This window comes from Plasmodium inui, assembly GCF_000524495.1.
Source record: "Plasmodium inui San Antonio 1 unplaced genomic scaffold supercont1.6, whole genome shotgun sequence".
In the NCBI taxonomy this organism is placed as follows: Eukaryota; Apicomplexa; class Aconoidasida; order Haemosporida; family Plasmodiidae; genus Plasmodium; species Plasmodium inui.
The window spans coordinates 22,203-37,256 of record NW_008481840.1 but is presented as its reverse complement, the minus strand read 5'-3'; the positions used below and the strand labels follow the sequence as shown (position 1 = coordinate 37,256).

The 15,054-nt window shown below is 44.1% G+C and overlaps 4 protein-coding genes across 4 annotated transcripts in view; 2 read left to right on the top strand and 2 right to left on the bottom strand.

The window, feature by feature from the left end:
- Positions 1 to 3,687, bottom strand: part of C922_01750 (hypothetical protein) — a gene marked incomplete at both ends in the record, with an annotated part of 9,524 nt that extends 5,837 nt beyond the window's left edge. The window contains one exon of the mRNA XM_008817353.1: positions 83 to 3,687. Within this exon, the coding sequence (XP_008815575.1) occupies positions 83 to 3,687 (3,605 nt within the window). The remainder of the gene's footprint in view (positions 1 to 82) is intronic.
- A 1,385-nt stretch (positions 3,688 to 5,072) lies between these two features.
- Positions 5,073 to 5,540, bottom strand: C922_01749 (hypothetical protein; the record flags this gene model as incomplete). The annotated part of the gene is made up of 1 exon (XM_008817352.1): positions 5,073 to 5,540. The coding sequence occupies one exon, from the start codon at positions 5,538 to 5,540 to the stop codon at positions 5,073 to 5,075; it is 468 nt and encodes a 155-aa protein (XP_008815574.1).
- Positions 5,541 to 7,435: 1,895 nt separating this feature from the next.
- On the top strand, positions 7,436 to 8,745 carry C922_01748 (hypothetical protein; the record flags this gene model as incomplete). Its single annotated transcript, XM_008817351.1, has 3 exons — positions 7,436 to 7,556; positions 7,661 to 8,052; positions 8,254 to 8,745. The coding sequence occupies 3 exons, from the start codon at positions 7,436 to 7,438 to the stop codon at positions 8,743 to 8,745; spliced, it is 1,005 nt and encodes a 334-aa protein (XP_008815573.1).
- Positions 8,746 to 10,082: 1,337 nt separating this feature from the next.
- Positions 10,083 to 10,367, top strand: C922_01747 (hypothetical protein; the record flags this gene model as incomplete). Its single annotated transcript, XM_008817350.1, has 1 exon — positions 10,083 to 10,367. The coding sequence occupies one exon, from the start codon at positions 10,083 to 10,085 to the stop codon at positions 10,365 to 10,367; it is 285 nt and encodes a 94-aa protein (XP_008815572.1).
- Between the last annotated feature and the right edge of the window lie 4,687 nt (positions 10,368 to 15,054).

The window sequence follows — 15,054 nt, the reverse complement described above, 5'->3', positions numbered from 1 at the left end:
AATTTTTTTTTTTTTTTTTCCGCCAGTCTCCTCTGTGAGAGCTACACCAGCGAGGACACATCCTTTGGGGAGCTTACCCAACGAGGAGATCCTTTCCCCCGTAGGGATAGAGCCGTTCTCATGCTGCTCCCCCTTGGTTGTAATTCCCTCTCTCCCTGTCGCCATCTGTTCAGATAAACTGATGCCTCTAAACGTTTCCAAGCCGCCCGATCGATTCTTCTTCCTATTCATTTCGTTGTTGCATATGGGGGTGATCTCATCGAGCTTAATGAGACAGTTTCGCCTCGGCTCCTTCACCAGGTGGGCACTGTGACTTCTAAAAATGGAAAACATCCCCACTTGTTTGCTTCTGATGTCGTGTTCCGAGATGAAGGAGCTGCTTCTTTTCTTCCCCTTCGCATGGACATGTTCAGGTGAGTAATCATGTGCCTCCGTTTTTGCGATGGTGTCGTTCTTTCCAAGTGGATGGCTACGACCACCATAATGTGCTCCACCGTCAGCTTCTCCCTCATCGTTGTCCCCCTCCGTGGTGTTACTCCTAAACGTTGAAGAGGAGTATAATAACTCAACGGCAAACTTGTCTTCGCTTGGCTGTCTATCTGCTGTATGGTGGGAGACTTCCTCACTGGGCTCTGTACCTATTACATCGCTACTACCTCTCACGTGAGCATCACTAAGGGAGGAACATGGGTCTGCTCCAATGAGCATTTCCTCCTCTTTCGGATTCACAAACGAGTTGCACACACAATTCAAATTAGCACCTGCGTACGTGCTTCCTCTTCTAGTGTCCCACTGGATTAACTCTCCATCGCATCCCTGATTAGCGGCGAAATGATCATAGTTGTCAAACGAATGGGATAAAATTCGATTGTCCATTATGCTGCTGTTATTGTTTTTCTTCCTAAATTGGTACCCCTCCCCCTTGGTGTTATCGATGTCGGTTCTTCCTTCCAGCTGGACGTTTACCCCGTCGTGTGTGTAGTCCTCCCCATGGGCGGTGAACATACCAGGGAAAAAACTCATTGGCAGCTCCTCCCCAATGAGGTTACTCTCCTCCGATTCGTTTCGATGAACGAGGTTGCTTCTATTCTCGTTTGAGCACTGGCTATCTCCCCTTCTGATTGACATCAATGGGGTTGTGATCTCCTCTGGGTGTGGGCGTGTGCCCCCGAAAGATTCTTCACAGGAATGGCTCCTCAAATCTGAGTGGTCCACCTCGCGAGTCTCTTCCGTTGCGTACATGCCTTGAATGATCTCTTCCATGTAAGGATTGTCATCAGACTCTGCCCCCTTCTTCTGCACTTGTATTTTTTCAAATGGGGCTGCTGGTGTATCCTCCAAACTGTCAATGTGCATTATGGACGCGTCGGTGTTGTGGCTGTAAAGGGGGTCGCTGAAATGGGGTCTCTGCAGTGAGAAGTCGTTTGGGAGATCCTTTCTCTTTGTCTCCTCCCCTTGCATGCATGCAGTAGCGTCACCGAGGAGGGCATCACGGAGAATGTCATCACGGTGGCCATCATCATCGCTATCACCATCACTACCTGTACGCCGCCCCTCCGAGGTCACGCCACGGAAGTAGTTGTCCGACTGGGACCGCGGTCCGCTCTTCCCAAAGTGTCCACTCGAGTCCGTCACAAGAACCCCCCACTTCGCTGCAACGCCGTTGCACGACATCGAAAGAGCATCGCCTCTGCCATGGGAGAGGTGGAGCCTATCGCCACGTCTCGACGATAATACTACAGCCGTATGACTGTCACTTTTTTTTTTTTTTTTTTCTTTCTTTTCTTCCTGGGCACAGTTAGCAAAGTGCTCACCCTGATCACAGTAACAGCCATCATTAAGGACGTTCTCATTTGGATCGATCACACGTCCAACATGGCTTTTCCCCCTTGGTTCCACTCTCCCCTCTGCGCATCCATCCGACCCATCGTCCCCCGAAGAGCTGCAGCATTCTCGGGGGGCACCTTCACCTCCTTCATTCATTGCTAATTCACCAGTTAATGACGAACGCCACGCATGCTGATCAGCTCTGATAGAAGCATCGTCGCTACTGCAGACCATGTCCACATCATTTGGTACCTCTGGCAAATGTTTGATGGTAAAGGAATCTGCGAAGTTTGAGTGCACGTCGTCCAACGCATCGTTGTCGGAGGAGGGACTCTTGAAATGATTATTGTTAACTACACATACATGGTGTCTGTCCTGTTTCGACTCTGCTTCCTCTTTGTCGTCTCGTCTCTGAATCGGTTCGCTTTGCATCTCGTGGGTAGGTGGCACTCCCTCCCGGTTTACGTCTACCCAGGGGGGACCATCCATATCATCACGCAGGTGGCCACTCACATCTGCACTCACATATTCAATAATTCCTTCTCCCCTTTTACCCCCTTCCCCATCACTGGAGTACCCCCGATGTGTAATGCGAGGCGTGTCTGAGTTGCCTTCCCAGTGGCTGCGTCCCTCCTCCATCCTATTCCTTCCATTCGAGTCCCTCTTCAAAACGTATTGTTTGTAAGTTATGTAGTCATTGGAGAGGTCCCCATTTGGCTCTCTGCCCCTTAACTGATGGAACTCTCCATCTATGTCTTCCTCGTTGGAGCTGCTTCCCACGCGATGTTCATTCGGTGGATACTCCCCGTGACAGTCGTCCCCCCCGGATGAGTCCTCCTCCCCCACGTGCTTTTTATGAAAGCCCATCGTAGGAACCGTCCCCATGGATCCAAATGACGTGTCTGCTCCACATACGTCAGCCTCACGGATGGATCGTCTCTCCTTCACCCCTTCGAAGATCTGTCCGGCTGCGTATTCACTCGGGGAGGAAGTGACCCCTCCATTGGGGGTCCCCTTCTCCCCTCTGCTGCCATCACTGTCCACACGGTTGTAGACATACGGGAAGAAGCTATACAGTTCGTCCCAATTGGAAACATCACCTGGGCAGGCACCTCCCGTAACGCCTTCTCCATTCATGTGCTTCAAATGATCACTTAATTGATCCCATCCCCCGAGCAGCTGTTCATTTTTTTTTTTTTTCAATTTGGTCATGGGTTTAATCTTCCCCCAAGAGGGTTTCCCTTCGCTTTGTCGATGAGACATACCAACAGAGGGACCACCCTCTATGTTCGTCACCCCGCGGTTGTAATGAACGCGGTACTTCTGCTGCTCCTCCATTAGCCCATTTTGTCGCTCGCTGCCGTTGCTCCCACCTCGCGGGGTACTCGTATTCCTCCTCTTTTGGCACCCCTTCTTCAGGCTGCACGTCTTGGTTAGCCTATACTTGTGCGCGTAGGTCGCCAGGGAGGCAACCTTCTGCGCTCGCCTTGGTGGTGACACCTGTACTAATTGGTTCTCTTCTTTTTGCGCCTCTTTCGGTGGCACCTTTCTTGTAAGCTGTGGCCGCCGCTTCCTTTTCGCACCTGCGCGCAGAGTTGTCCTCACCGCCGTCCCCATGTGCAACTCACGCGTGGTGGCTGCTTTCCTCGTGGAAGGAGCTCCCCTGAGGTTAGTTTTTTTTTTTTTCTCCGTCTGTATGGAGTTGGTTGGGGAGGGGATACTAGCTGTGCTATCTATGCCACCTGTCCCATCTGCGCTAGACGCGCTACATGCGCTGCAGCCCCTCCTGGTGCTCCCCCCCTTACCCAGCTTGGCGCTACTGCCTCCACTGGAAGCGACACTCCATTCACGCCTCCTCATGTGCGGCGACTGCGGAAGGGCAGCTTCCTTTCGGGGGGTGAGGCGGTTGGCCACCTCTCACACCGGTTAGGTCAGCGAGGGCAGTCGAAGGGGCAGATAACTCGGCGATCCCCTCCACGTCAGGGAGCACACCGAGGAGGAAACCCGGCGGGCAACTTCACAACTGGTAGGTTTTCCCCCCCCCTTCCGGGATGGAAATCCCTCATCGGGTGCAACGAAATCCGCTTGGTGTTTGTGCCGTTTGTTCTTAACTGGGTGTGGAGTGAGTCTCGCAGTTTGGTCCCTATTCAACAGTGGGAGAAAAAAAAGAGCCAAAAAAGAACAAAAAAAAAAAAGAAAAAAAAAACTCACATGTATGTACTGACGTACAGGGGTGTACCCCTATGCGAACATGTGCACCCCCGTACGTGTGAACTACGTGCCAAAGGATGGACGACTTCTCCCCCCACTCAAGTGCTCGCAAAGTTGCACGAAAAAGAAGCAGCCAATTGACTCTCATATTATTGCTCAACAGTCAGGAGGGAGACGGCCATGCAAAACACATACAGCTGGAAACCACACATCCGCAAATAAAAAAAAAAAGGAAAAAAAAAATCGCAATAACAAAGAAAAAAAGAAATTTTCATTTGAGTGTGCACGTTGAACGGCAATATACTTCCTCTCACTTCGGATGAAGAAGCGACAGAGGGGGAGTTATCCCTGGGGGTGTGTCGCACAGATATGCTGGCAGAGTTACATCTGTTTTGTTCTTTAACCTGGCAGTACTGACTTTGTGTGTCTCCACCCTTGTGCACGCACACAACATGTTTCGACGTGTATGTAAGTGACTACGTGTATTATTTAAGTGGCGCTTTATTTTTTGTGCCTTTCCCCATTTCTGCAAAACTCTACGCAGACAACCTTGTCCGGGGGCATGCTTAACGGAAGGGACCTCCACCGCGACGATGTTCGCGCCACAGCACTATCTTTGGAACGTCCTAAACGCGTTTAACTTGAAAAATCGAGGGGAACCACCACGTCTGTGTCATTTTTTTACCTCCTTTGGGGGGATGTGCCCAGGCGGCGAGGGAAGTTTGCGAAAAGGGGGGGCACACAAAGGCATCCTTCCGCATCTGAGCGGTGAGTATGCACAAGGGGGTTTCTACCTTCCTCGCATACCTCTAAGCGTGGCAAGACGACTACACCGTTAATAGTTGGCTTAAAAAAAAAAAAGAAGCGGCAACGGGGGGGCGCTGACGGTGGTTTCTTTCCCTCTATACGCCATACACATACGTGTCTGCTCAGCACACACATACAAACAGACAGAGGTGTGTGTTCATAGTTGCACCAATCCCTACCCAGTGATGCAGGTTCCTTCCACGTGGAATGTGCCCCACCCCACAGAGTCACTCGCCAATCTCCCCCTCAATCATATGAATCTTATCGTTGAGCAAAGAAAGCGACTTGTTAATGGTAGAATTTTCATTCCTCAGCGACACGAGGATGTTAAATAGCTTGCCATGTTTCAAATTCTGTTCTTCCACTTTCTTTTCGATTACCTCGGTCACCTGATTAATCTTATGAGTTATCTCATCTTTGAATTCTTTTAAGATGTCCGAAAAGTCTAAGTCCTGTGTCTGTTGATTCTGCTTCAACCCATTTACCTCGTTCTGAAGTTCCACGATTTTTGTGTTTATTGTGTTCTCTAATTCGATGATTTTTCCCTTGAGTGTTTTTTTTTCTTTTTCCGGTTCTCCCAGGATGGCATAGACATCACTGCCTGTGTCGTCTTGCTCGAGCTTTTTTCCCTCCTGTACTTGAGCCTCCACGTCGTCCCTCTTCTCTGTCTTGTGGTGCACTCCCTCGCTTGTCATGTGCTCGTCTCCCTTCCTTGTGGTAATGCGGCGGGTGGATAGAAAAGTAGCTGTATTGAAGAACAGCGTTTTGCTGTGCGCATACGTGCACCGATCGTCCCCTAGTGTAGCTTCCTCTGCCCTTGTATACTTCGCTCTTACCAATCGAGGTGAATACGAGAGCTTCGATGTTTCCGAGCTGTGGCGAGTAATAATGATTCGATGACTGTGAATGGTGTCCCCGTCAGTGGGAAGGAAATCTCTAAAATTTTTTTTTTTTTTCTAACCCCTCTGTTATGCGAATTCCGGTTAAAAGGAGAAAAAAAAAAGAGAAAGTGTGAAAAAATTTGACTCTGTTGTCACTTCACCTTTTGCGGTAAGCTGCACCCGGGGGAAGAAGGACGTCCCTTTTCTGTGTGGCCACGCCAAAGGCGTACACAGTCACCCAGGGGAGGGCGGCAGACGGAGGAGCAGCTAGGCCGTCTCACCTTGGCCACCTTAGCCCATCCTCAAAAAAAAAAGAAAAAACTCTAGGAATATAAAAATGAATCTCTATTTGGGAAAAAAAAAGAAAAAAGAAACATCGGACGGAACGAAACTGCCAAATGTGTCGTCACGCCATCGCGGAAGAACGACATGGACTGCACGTGCCGCCTCTATCCGTGTGGCTAACAAGCTGCGTTAGGAGAGAAACACGGAGTCAATCAGCCACGGTGTAGGGGCTATCCAACCATGACCACGCACAGGTGAGTCTTCCAACAGGAAAACGCCCCTTGTCTTGTAGCCCCTACAGTGGCTACTTAGAAAGAGGAGGGCGCAAAAGAAAAAAAAAAAAACAAGCTAAACCAAACGAAGCCAAGTGCTCTAAGGGAAGAAGCGAAAAAAAGGGAAACAAACCCCGACGTGAATGCAATTTGCGTAGCTATGCGGATTGTGCGTACACGGGAGCGGCTTTTTTTTCTTTTTCGTGGTCGTCATTTTGCTCGCCCCTCCCAATGCTCTAAGTTAGCTCCAAAAAAGCTTCCTCCGCATCAACTAGCCATTAGACACGGCCGAGAACCATGTAGAAGACATCGCCTAGGCGGATTGCCACGGCTGCTGCGTTATAGACCCCCTTCCTGAGGGGCCAAATGTATCCACGTACGTGTGCGTGTGCATATATAGAAGTACATCCTCTTCTACGTTTCTCTCCTCTCGAGCCGTGACGAGGTGGAATTTCCTCACCGATTTGCGACTGTGCGTTTGGCTCGATCGCTTAATTTTAATTTTCCACTTTTCTCTTCAGCACACGTCAAGTACATTTTCGAGCGCATTACTATATCCCTTTGCTATTTTTATTCTTATTTCTATTTTTTTATTATTTTTTTTTTTTTTCTCCATGGACCCTACATAATAAACCCTCCTCTCCGCTTCGTAATTCCTCTTCCATGAAGCTTAAGCAAAAGAAAAGGTAAACTGGAAGGATGCGCCAACGACGCGAATTAAAGGACGCTAAATGAATGATGCGAATTGTATCACTTCAAACGAATCATTCCAAACTGAGCACAACCCCTGAATGATAAGGCAATTCTTTTAGTTTGCCCGCACACCTTCACTCACGTGCCTACACGCATGAACACTCCGCCCACAGTGTTCCTAACCTTCTTTCTCCCGCAACTTTGACAGACCTTTCTCGAGTGAACTACCATCCATTCAGTTGTGCTTCGATTCGAGCACTGGTAAGCGTGCTCTGCGTGCGTTTCCCCCATACATTGGCGCAACTTTGAAGTCCCGCAAAGCCGCGCATGTAGAGACGCACCTTCACCTCCGCTACTTATGTTCCCCTCCTCCCCTCGCAGCACCGCCATCACCAGTGAAAACATCGAACTGTGTTCCGAAGAGCGACCCAAACTCGCCTCCACACAACTCCAGTCAAAATGACCTCAGTTAAGCACCCGAAGATAAGCGTCCTCGGCGCAGGAGATATCGGCTGCACCCTGGCCCACATGATTTGCGAAAAAAATCTAGGCGATGTGGTTCTGCACGACTTCAGGAAGGGTAAGCGACGATCGTAAGAGGCGGCAATGAATTTGCGTTGTGTGCGTCCGTCTGTCTACATTTCCCTATGCGCATTCGTTATGTGCACCACCCCTCCCACGCAGACCTGCCCAAGGGAAGAGCCCTGGACATCCTGCACACGCGACCTCTCAACCGATCCAGAATCAACATCCTGGGGACGAACGAGATTACGGACATTAAGGATTCCCTAGTAGTTGTAGTGACCATAGAAGTATCAGAGAGAGAGTTCGCCGAGTTTGACGAAGAAGACATAGAAAGACAGGTATACACTTCAAACGTTAAGCTACTCAAGGAGGTCTCCAAGTCCATCAAGAAGCACTGCCCCCAAGCCTTTGTCGTTGTCACCACCAACCCAGTTGATTGCATGGCCAAAGTACTACAGGAGCATGCCAACATACCCTCCCATAAGATCTGTGGCATGGCCGGCGTCCTGCACAGCGCGAGGCTCAGACACAACTTGGCGGAGAAGCTCAGGGTACGTTACACGAAGGGAGGAGAGCACTGCATGGTGTGCCCCACGTGCCGTCGCAGTTTCGGCTACCCTCCAGTGGGTATCTCCCTTCCACAGGAGCTTATTAGTGCTATACCATAAAGCTGTTCCCTAAACCTGAACCTAACCCCATCTTGATCACTCCATCCGAATCACAATCCCCCCCTACTACCTCCCCCCGCGCAGGTAAACCCCGGAGACGTCCAGGGATTCGTCATAGGAGCCCACGGAGACAAAATGGTGCCCCTGCCACGCTACTGCTGCGTGAATGGAATCCCACTGCATGACTTCACCAAGAAGGGAGCTATCACGGAGAAAGAGATTAGTCAAATCGTGGAGAAGACAAGAAACACAGGCTTGGAGTTACTCGAATTGTTGCCAGAAGGATCAGTTTGTTTTGCGCCTTCCTTAGCCATTGTGGAGATTATTGAGGCTTACTTGAAGGACTTGAAGAGAGTGTTGGTATGTTCGGTGCCACTGAATGGCCAGTATGGCCACAAGGGAGTTTTTGCAGGCATCCCTGTTGTCATTGGAGGCAAGGGAATCGAGAAAATCATTGAGCTCGACTTAAATGCACAAGAAAAGGAGCTCTTTGACGACTCACTAAAACATATTAGCTACCTGTTCGAGAACTACAAACACGAGGCCGTCGTGGACGTGGATGCCAAGCCAAACTAGCGTCTCTCCTCACTCGCGAGTTGCCGTGAAAAAAAAAAAGTTTCCCCACGTTTTCCCATCCATACTGTGTTCACTGCATATATCGCGTTGCTTTGGTGATTTTTTTTTTTTTTCATACCCCATCGCACCGCCTCCTACGCATGTTCCTTGGCAATGCTGCATCAGCACCACGCGTTCGCCGGGTTTTTAATCGAAAGGGAAAAGAACGCGGAGGAATCCTCCAAACCGACTGAGCACATAGACAGAAAAAGAGGAAGAGAGACGGGAATCCCTCCACTGGCAAAGCCACCACCACAGTTTCAGTCACATCCGCGGTGGCATAACCCTCGATTTAGCAAAAAAAAAAAAGAAAAAATTCTTTTCCTTTTTCTCCATTTTTCTACAACGTAAACTGCCATTGGGGCAAAACGAACTTAAAAAAAAAATATTAGGAAAAAAAAAAAAGAAACCCTAAAAATTCCTCCAATTCTCCACTCGTCCAAACCACCTATAAAAATCTACACGTCACATATTTATGCGTAATTCTTCCATATTTCAGCGGTCCTACTGCAAAGAAACACAATAAGCACATTTTTCAGATGATTCATTCTAATTTTCATATATTGCTCTCCGAAATTTTCGACAAACATGTATTCATTTTTCAGTCCTGCTAGGCGACTGAGCACTTATCGTAACAAACTCTGCTTTGCACGTTATCTACTTTACCAATTTCTATCTTCTACGTGGATCTTCACAGTGACTAAATGAACGTCTCACCGAAAAGAAGATACAAATTATACTTCACAGAGTTTACAAATAAGACGGGACACATCTTATATACGGTTAAGAGATAGCATTTCCTATGGTACACTGAATTATTATCTTACAAGTCTCCAGACATCATATGCTACAGCCGCGCGGCATGCGGCAGATAAGGCTATTTTATATTGCATACAAATCCCAGGACTATTGTGTCCGCAGATATTGGAAAATACAACTACGAACTTAGGCATAAGGAGTATTCTTAAGAACTTCCCGCGTGTACTAAACTTCATATGTCCATTGTGCAGCATAACTAATATCGACGCATATGAAAAATATATTCGCTCATTAAATTAGATATGCTCTTTCAACTTTATTAATAGATTCCAGCAAATGTATGTAAATCCAACATAAATATAAATAACATGTCCTTTACAGTTATCAGAACATTACTCAAGACGCCGAATCGTTCCAAATACTGCACACACAGATATGTCATTCTACACGGGGAAGTAATGAATAGACTCAACAAATATTATATGACATCTGCAAAACCAATTATGGAATAGACTTCAGATGAACCTCTTGAACAACTGATGAATGTTTTATCAGTTAATGACCATTTCCATGCTTTTCTATCTTTATTCAATTATTACCATGAATCAAATACATCCAATGAGAAAGATTACATGTTCCCAAAAAATCATTCGAAATATAAATTTTCCACAGAGGAAACCAATGCAATAGTATTTATTGTTCATTCTACGCTTCATACGGCTATGAATCTTTGGAATGAAATCATCATTCAGACAAAAATTATCCTAGAAATCGGCGGATACCTGAAATATGACCATGGTTTCAATCTCCGCAGATTTCCTTAATGAAGTCGTACTTGAAATATAACAACTTCAGGGATACGTATGGTAAAAAATTATCTAATCATTTTGAACATTCATGAGCAGTTCACATTCAAATCACTTATGAGAAATAATAATAAATGCTTCAGAGGGTTTTTCAATCATTGATGATCCTAGTGCATATACAATGCGACACGGTTGGAAACGGATTATTATATTCCATGAGCAGTACTTAGGTTACTTCTTTAGTTACACAGTACTGTTATGTTAGTATTCGTAAATACATTGCACACAACAGGCCCTGGCGGAAGTGCAGTAGGGACCTGTTCTCTTCTATTCTTCCATATACTTCTCATTATTCATTCTATCCCTACGATCTTTTCAGAGAAATTGAACTGCTTGCACGATCAGTACTATATGTACAAGATTTTACACGTCTTCTCTATATGTACACACTTTTAACATTTTATAATTTAAGGAAATAAACAGAAGTGTCCTAAGGTTAAATAGTTCCTCGCAGTGAGTTTTTATAATACATTTATCGCTCATCGCGTTGAAGCCTTTGGATACGGGTCGGGGACAGCTTATGTACTCTCAACAGACTTATGCATTTCTTTTTCCTTTCATTTCTATCTTGCTATCGTACACAATTACTAAATAATTGAAGATTATTATTTTCTGTTATAAATATCCTCTTCCCATTAGAAGGCTCATTATGAATTTCATTAACTTCTACCAAAATTTACATGTAAGCATCACTTTAAGAAGCCATTGGATTCTTCCTCATTTTCCTATTATTCTATACTTTCCTAAGTTCGGGTGCAACCACAGTTAACGCTACGGATAGGGACGCTCCATTTGAGAACACTTATGAGCATTTTTTTACTTTTTCAAATTACACACATCTAGTCCTGAACTCTTCAAAAAGGGACACCATATTATAACTAATTCTAATTACAATGCAGTCGATGAACCGGAATCTATTGTATAACATCATATAACTGGACTATACATGTGTGACTATTCCTTTGAAATGACACTGCATCTATTCTAGGAAGAACATTCCTATACCATTGCAGAGAAACATGAGCTACATGTCCACAGGCTATTCTGTCTCCGCCTCTGGTCCAATTAATATAGAACATATCTGAATAGACTCCTTATAGCGTAAGCTAGAGGGAAATTCCCAAAGCCTGTCGAATGATTTGTCAATCTGAGCATATATCCCGCTCAAAATTAAAAAGTAAAGATTCTTTATCTTGTCTTCCTTAATGCCTAATTCCCTCCTTAATCCTCACATATGTCCCCAAAACGTTCTTCATGCTTCGATATACATAATACAAAAGATAGAATGAGATTCCAATATAACTATAGAAACAGTGATACTGACGCATAAAATTTAAAATTGTATTATTACATATTACAATTACTAAGTACAGACATGAAGGTCCATAATGGGGTCCATTAATACTTATGGTATTCCCTCTCTAAATCAAATGTATATCTATACAGTGTTTATTTCTTGTATCATAATAGAACATTATGAATATCCTCTTTAATATGATCCCCTTCTTAGAGTAAAACCTATCTTTGAGTCACTATCAGGATTTCGCACTTTACTGTATACCTATGCCAACGGCATTACTCATCATTTGAGAATCCTCTTTTACATTAAGGAACAATAACGGCTCCGTAAAGTATGCATATTGTCTTAGTCAGTTCCTTGTTTAGATAAGAAGGCTAATACTTCTCTAGAAGATATTTAGTGGAAAGAATGAAGACTCTTCTTATGCATAATAAAATGTCTGTACAACAGTGCATGATTGAACTGATTCATAAACATCCCTTATAAATAAATATAGATACTTCCATTAATAATTACATTAACGCGCTCAGATAAAATATATTAATAAACGCTTAGCATATCCTCCCTAATTCCTAATAATCACATTTAAGCCAAATGCCACTATTCTTCATACATAAACAACAGTTACCATCATATAATGTTACGGATAATAGTTTAAAAACAAAATAATTAACAGGTGCAGGAGAAATTATGCAAAATAGGACTATGTCTGCTTATATACTATCATTGTAGTGAGTCCATTTTTGTAAACAGAGCATACACCAGAAGATTGTTTCAACGGAATGATCGTCTCTCATATTCTTGTCTGAACAGGAGAAGCGCCTATTTCTTCCCTTAAGGGGGGTGCATTCTTCCTCTAGATTTCATTCTAATTTTCATAGAAGCCTTCCTCCATGCGCATACAAATAGATATACGAAGTGAATATCACAAATTGACAAGCAATAAGAAACATTTAAAATATTCTTATCACAGATTGGGGAGACAGTTTCTTCCAGCTTAATAATAAACATTGCTAAAAGCCATATCGGAACTAATTATCTGCTTTCTTCTTCCAAGTAGTAGCAATAAGTTACTGATGGCTTTGCGATTGGACACCTAAAGAATCATCCGAATAGTCTCTCCACAATGCGGGTACACACTATAATATATAATAGTCATAAATATAATTTTATAGAAAAAGCATGTTTATTGAGACTGCACACAACATTAATACAGAAAGGTAATCTAACAATTCCCATATAAACGATGGATTCAGCGCCATAAAATTATAATCGGCCTATATTGTAAGTATAAGTAAAAAATCTCTCAATTTCGTCTGATCTATGGGAATGCCACCAACTAATGACCGCTATTTAGATCTGTGCACATGAAAGAGCAGATAAATTAGCATCGAAGTATTAATCCTCTCCCATTCTGACACGGGTTCATAGCTCTGTCTGTAAAACAACAGTAAAGAGGTCTATACTATTTATCACCATTCCTTCCTTCGTATTTCACAGTGCTGATATAACAGTGATAAACTCTGTTTTTCATGATAAAAGATACAATACCAGCAGTCATAGTATGAATATATCACAGTCGTATACCAAAAGCCATAATAAGCATGATATCTGTCACTGCGACTTTTATTATCCTCAGATAAATACAAGGAATAATTTAATAGACGTCACATATACATATATTTTCTATGAGCACAAAAGGCTTCCACAACACCAGTGGAATTCATAACCAACAGCATATCTCCTCTAAGAGTGGATCCAACAGTTATGCAGTACTCTCCTATAATCGCCTGTACTCCAGAGTCATATGTACAAGTTCCTTGTAGAAGCAGGGAGTCAAGTGATAAATACAAGTCATTCAACATGTGTTGCCACATTTCAATAAAAACATTCAAAGAATCCTGAAACCACAAAATTCTTGTGTACCCATCAGATAGTAACCATATCACTAAGAAAAGTTCACTAGTGACATAGAGAAAGAGGAAAATACACATTCTAATATGAGGGACAACTCCTGAGCAACAGATCTTACAACAGTATGGATTAACATTAATATAGATGAGTATGTGCTTTATAATTAGGAGCGTCATCGCCGCATGTATAACTCGCCGATTTAACAGATATATCCTATGGGAAAAGGATAAGGATAAAACAGCCAAGTAAATAACACTAGATCAGTAAGACGTTTGTCCCTCTGTATATATCTCAATGCAAGAACGGACAGAGTCTGAACATTGACTGTTTGGTATTTTTATATTAAGACACTTAGGATATATTGAATATGGGCAGAATAATAAAGAATCTACAGATATATGTCTTATTCTATCTTCCCAAACACATAAGAAGAGAGCATAAACAACAAATAAGAAGAAACACCCTAGAAAGAGCCAGTAGGGACACGATTACCACAGAGACAGGATCATCATAAGGTAACTCAGAGGGGGAATGACACCACTTGAACACACGCAGTGGCCGATGATAGCCATGAAAGGCGGCGCAAGGTCCAGAATATAACACCACAACAGACTGCATTAAATGGTGAACCGTAAAGAATACACTTTAAGGAGTGATGACAGGACGAAAAACAGGGAGGATAACCCCCTAGCAGTAAGGCCTACACAAGAGATCCTAACCCATACGGACACGACGTTCAAGACTAAGTAATAGAACAGAAATACAAACCATAAAAACTAAAGAATAACCAGTTGACAATGAAGTCACAAATTAAAAGCTGTAGGGAGTATACGTGATGCATAAGGAGACAGCCTTCAGGAACGAACCCTGAGGAATGATACGATAAAATGCAGCACGACACCTTAAAGCGTGAGCCATACCACATATACCTGAGCAAAAAACAGTACTCATAGACTCTGCATGGTACACCTGGGGCGTGTCAGGGAAACCATATAATTCATCAGGAACAGATAAATCCTGAAGGTATCCACTTGGCGGTATACCATAAGGATAAAGGGGCAATCATGAAATCTAAAACGGGAAACGCCGAAATACAGAACAGGATCCTAAGCGCTAATAGAAAGAAGATAACCGAGAAGGACAAAAAAGACGCCGTAGCCATGAAGAATTAAACATAGGGATGGACGATAGAGTGTTCCAATACCCCAAGAGGCAGAAGCATCACAAGTACACCATATAGGCTGAAACCTAAACCATGAATCCTGAACCCCAAAACATACAACCCAAACAATAAACCCTACATAGTAAAACCGTGAAGATGGTCACAAAACAGATGAATCCTAAGGACAGCCGCCGAATAATAATCCGAACATGTCGTGAATCTTAATTATTCTCTCCTCCATTCGTCTATTAAGAATATATTCTCCGCCG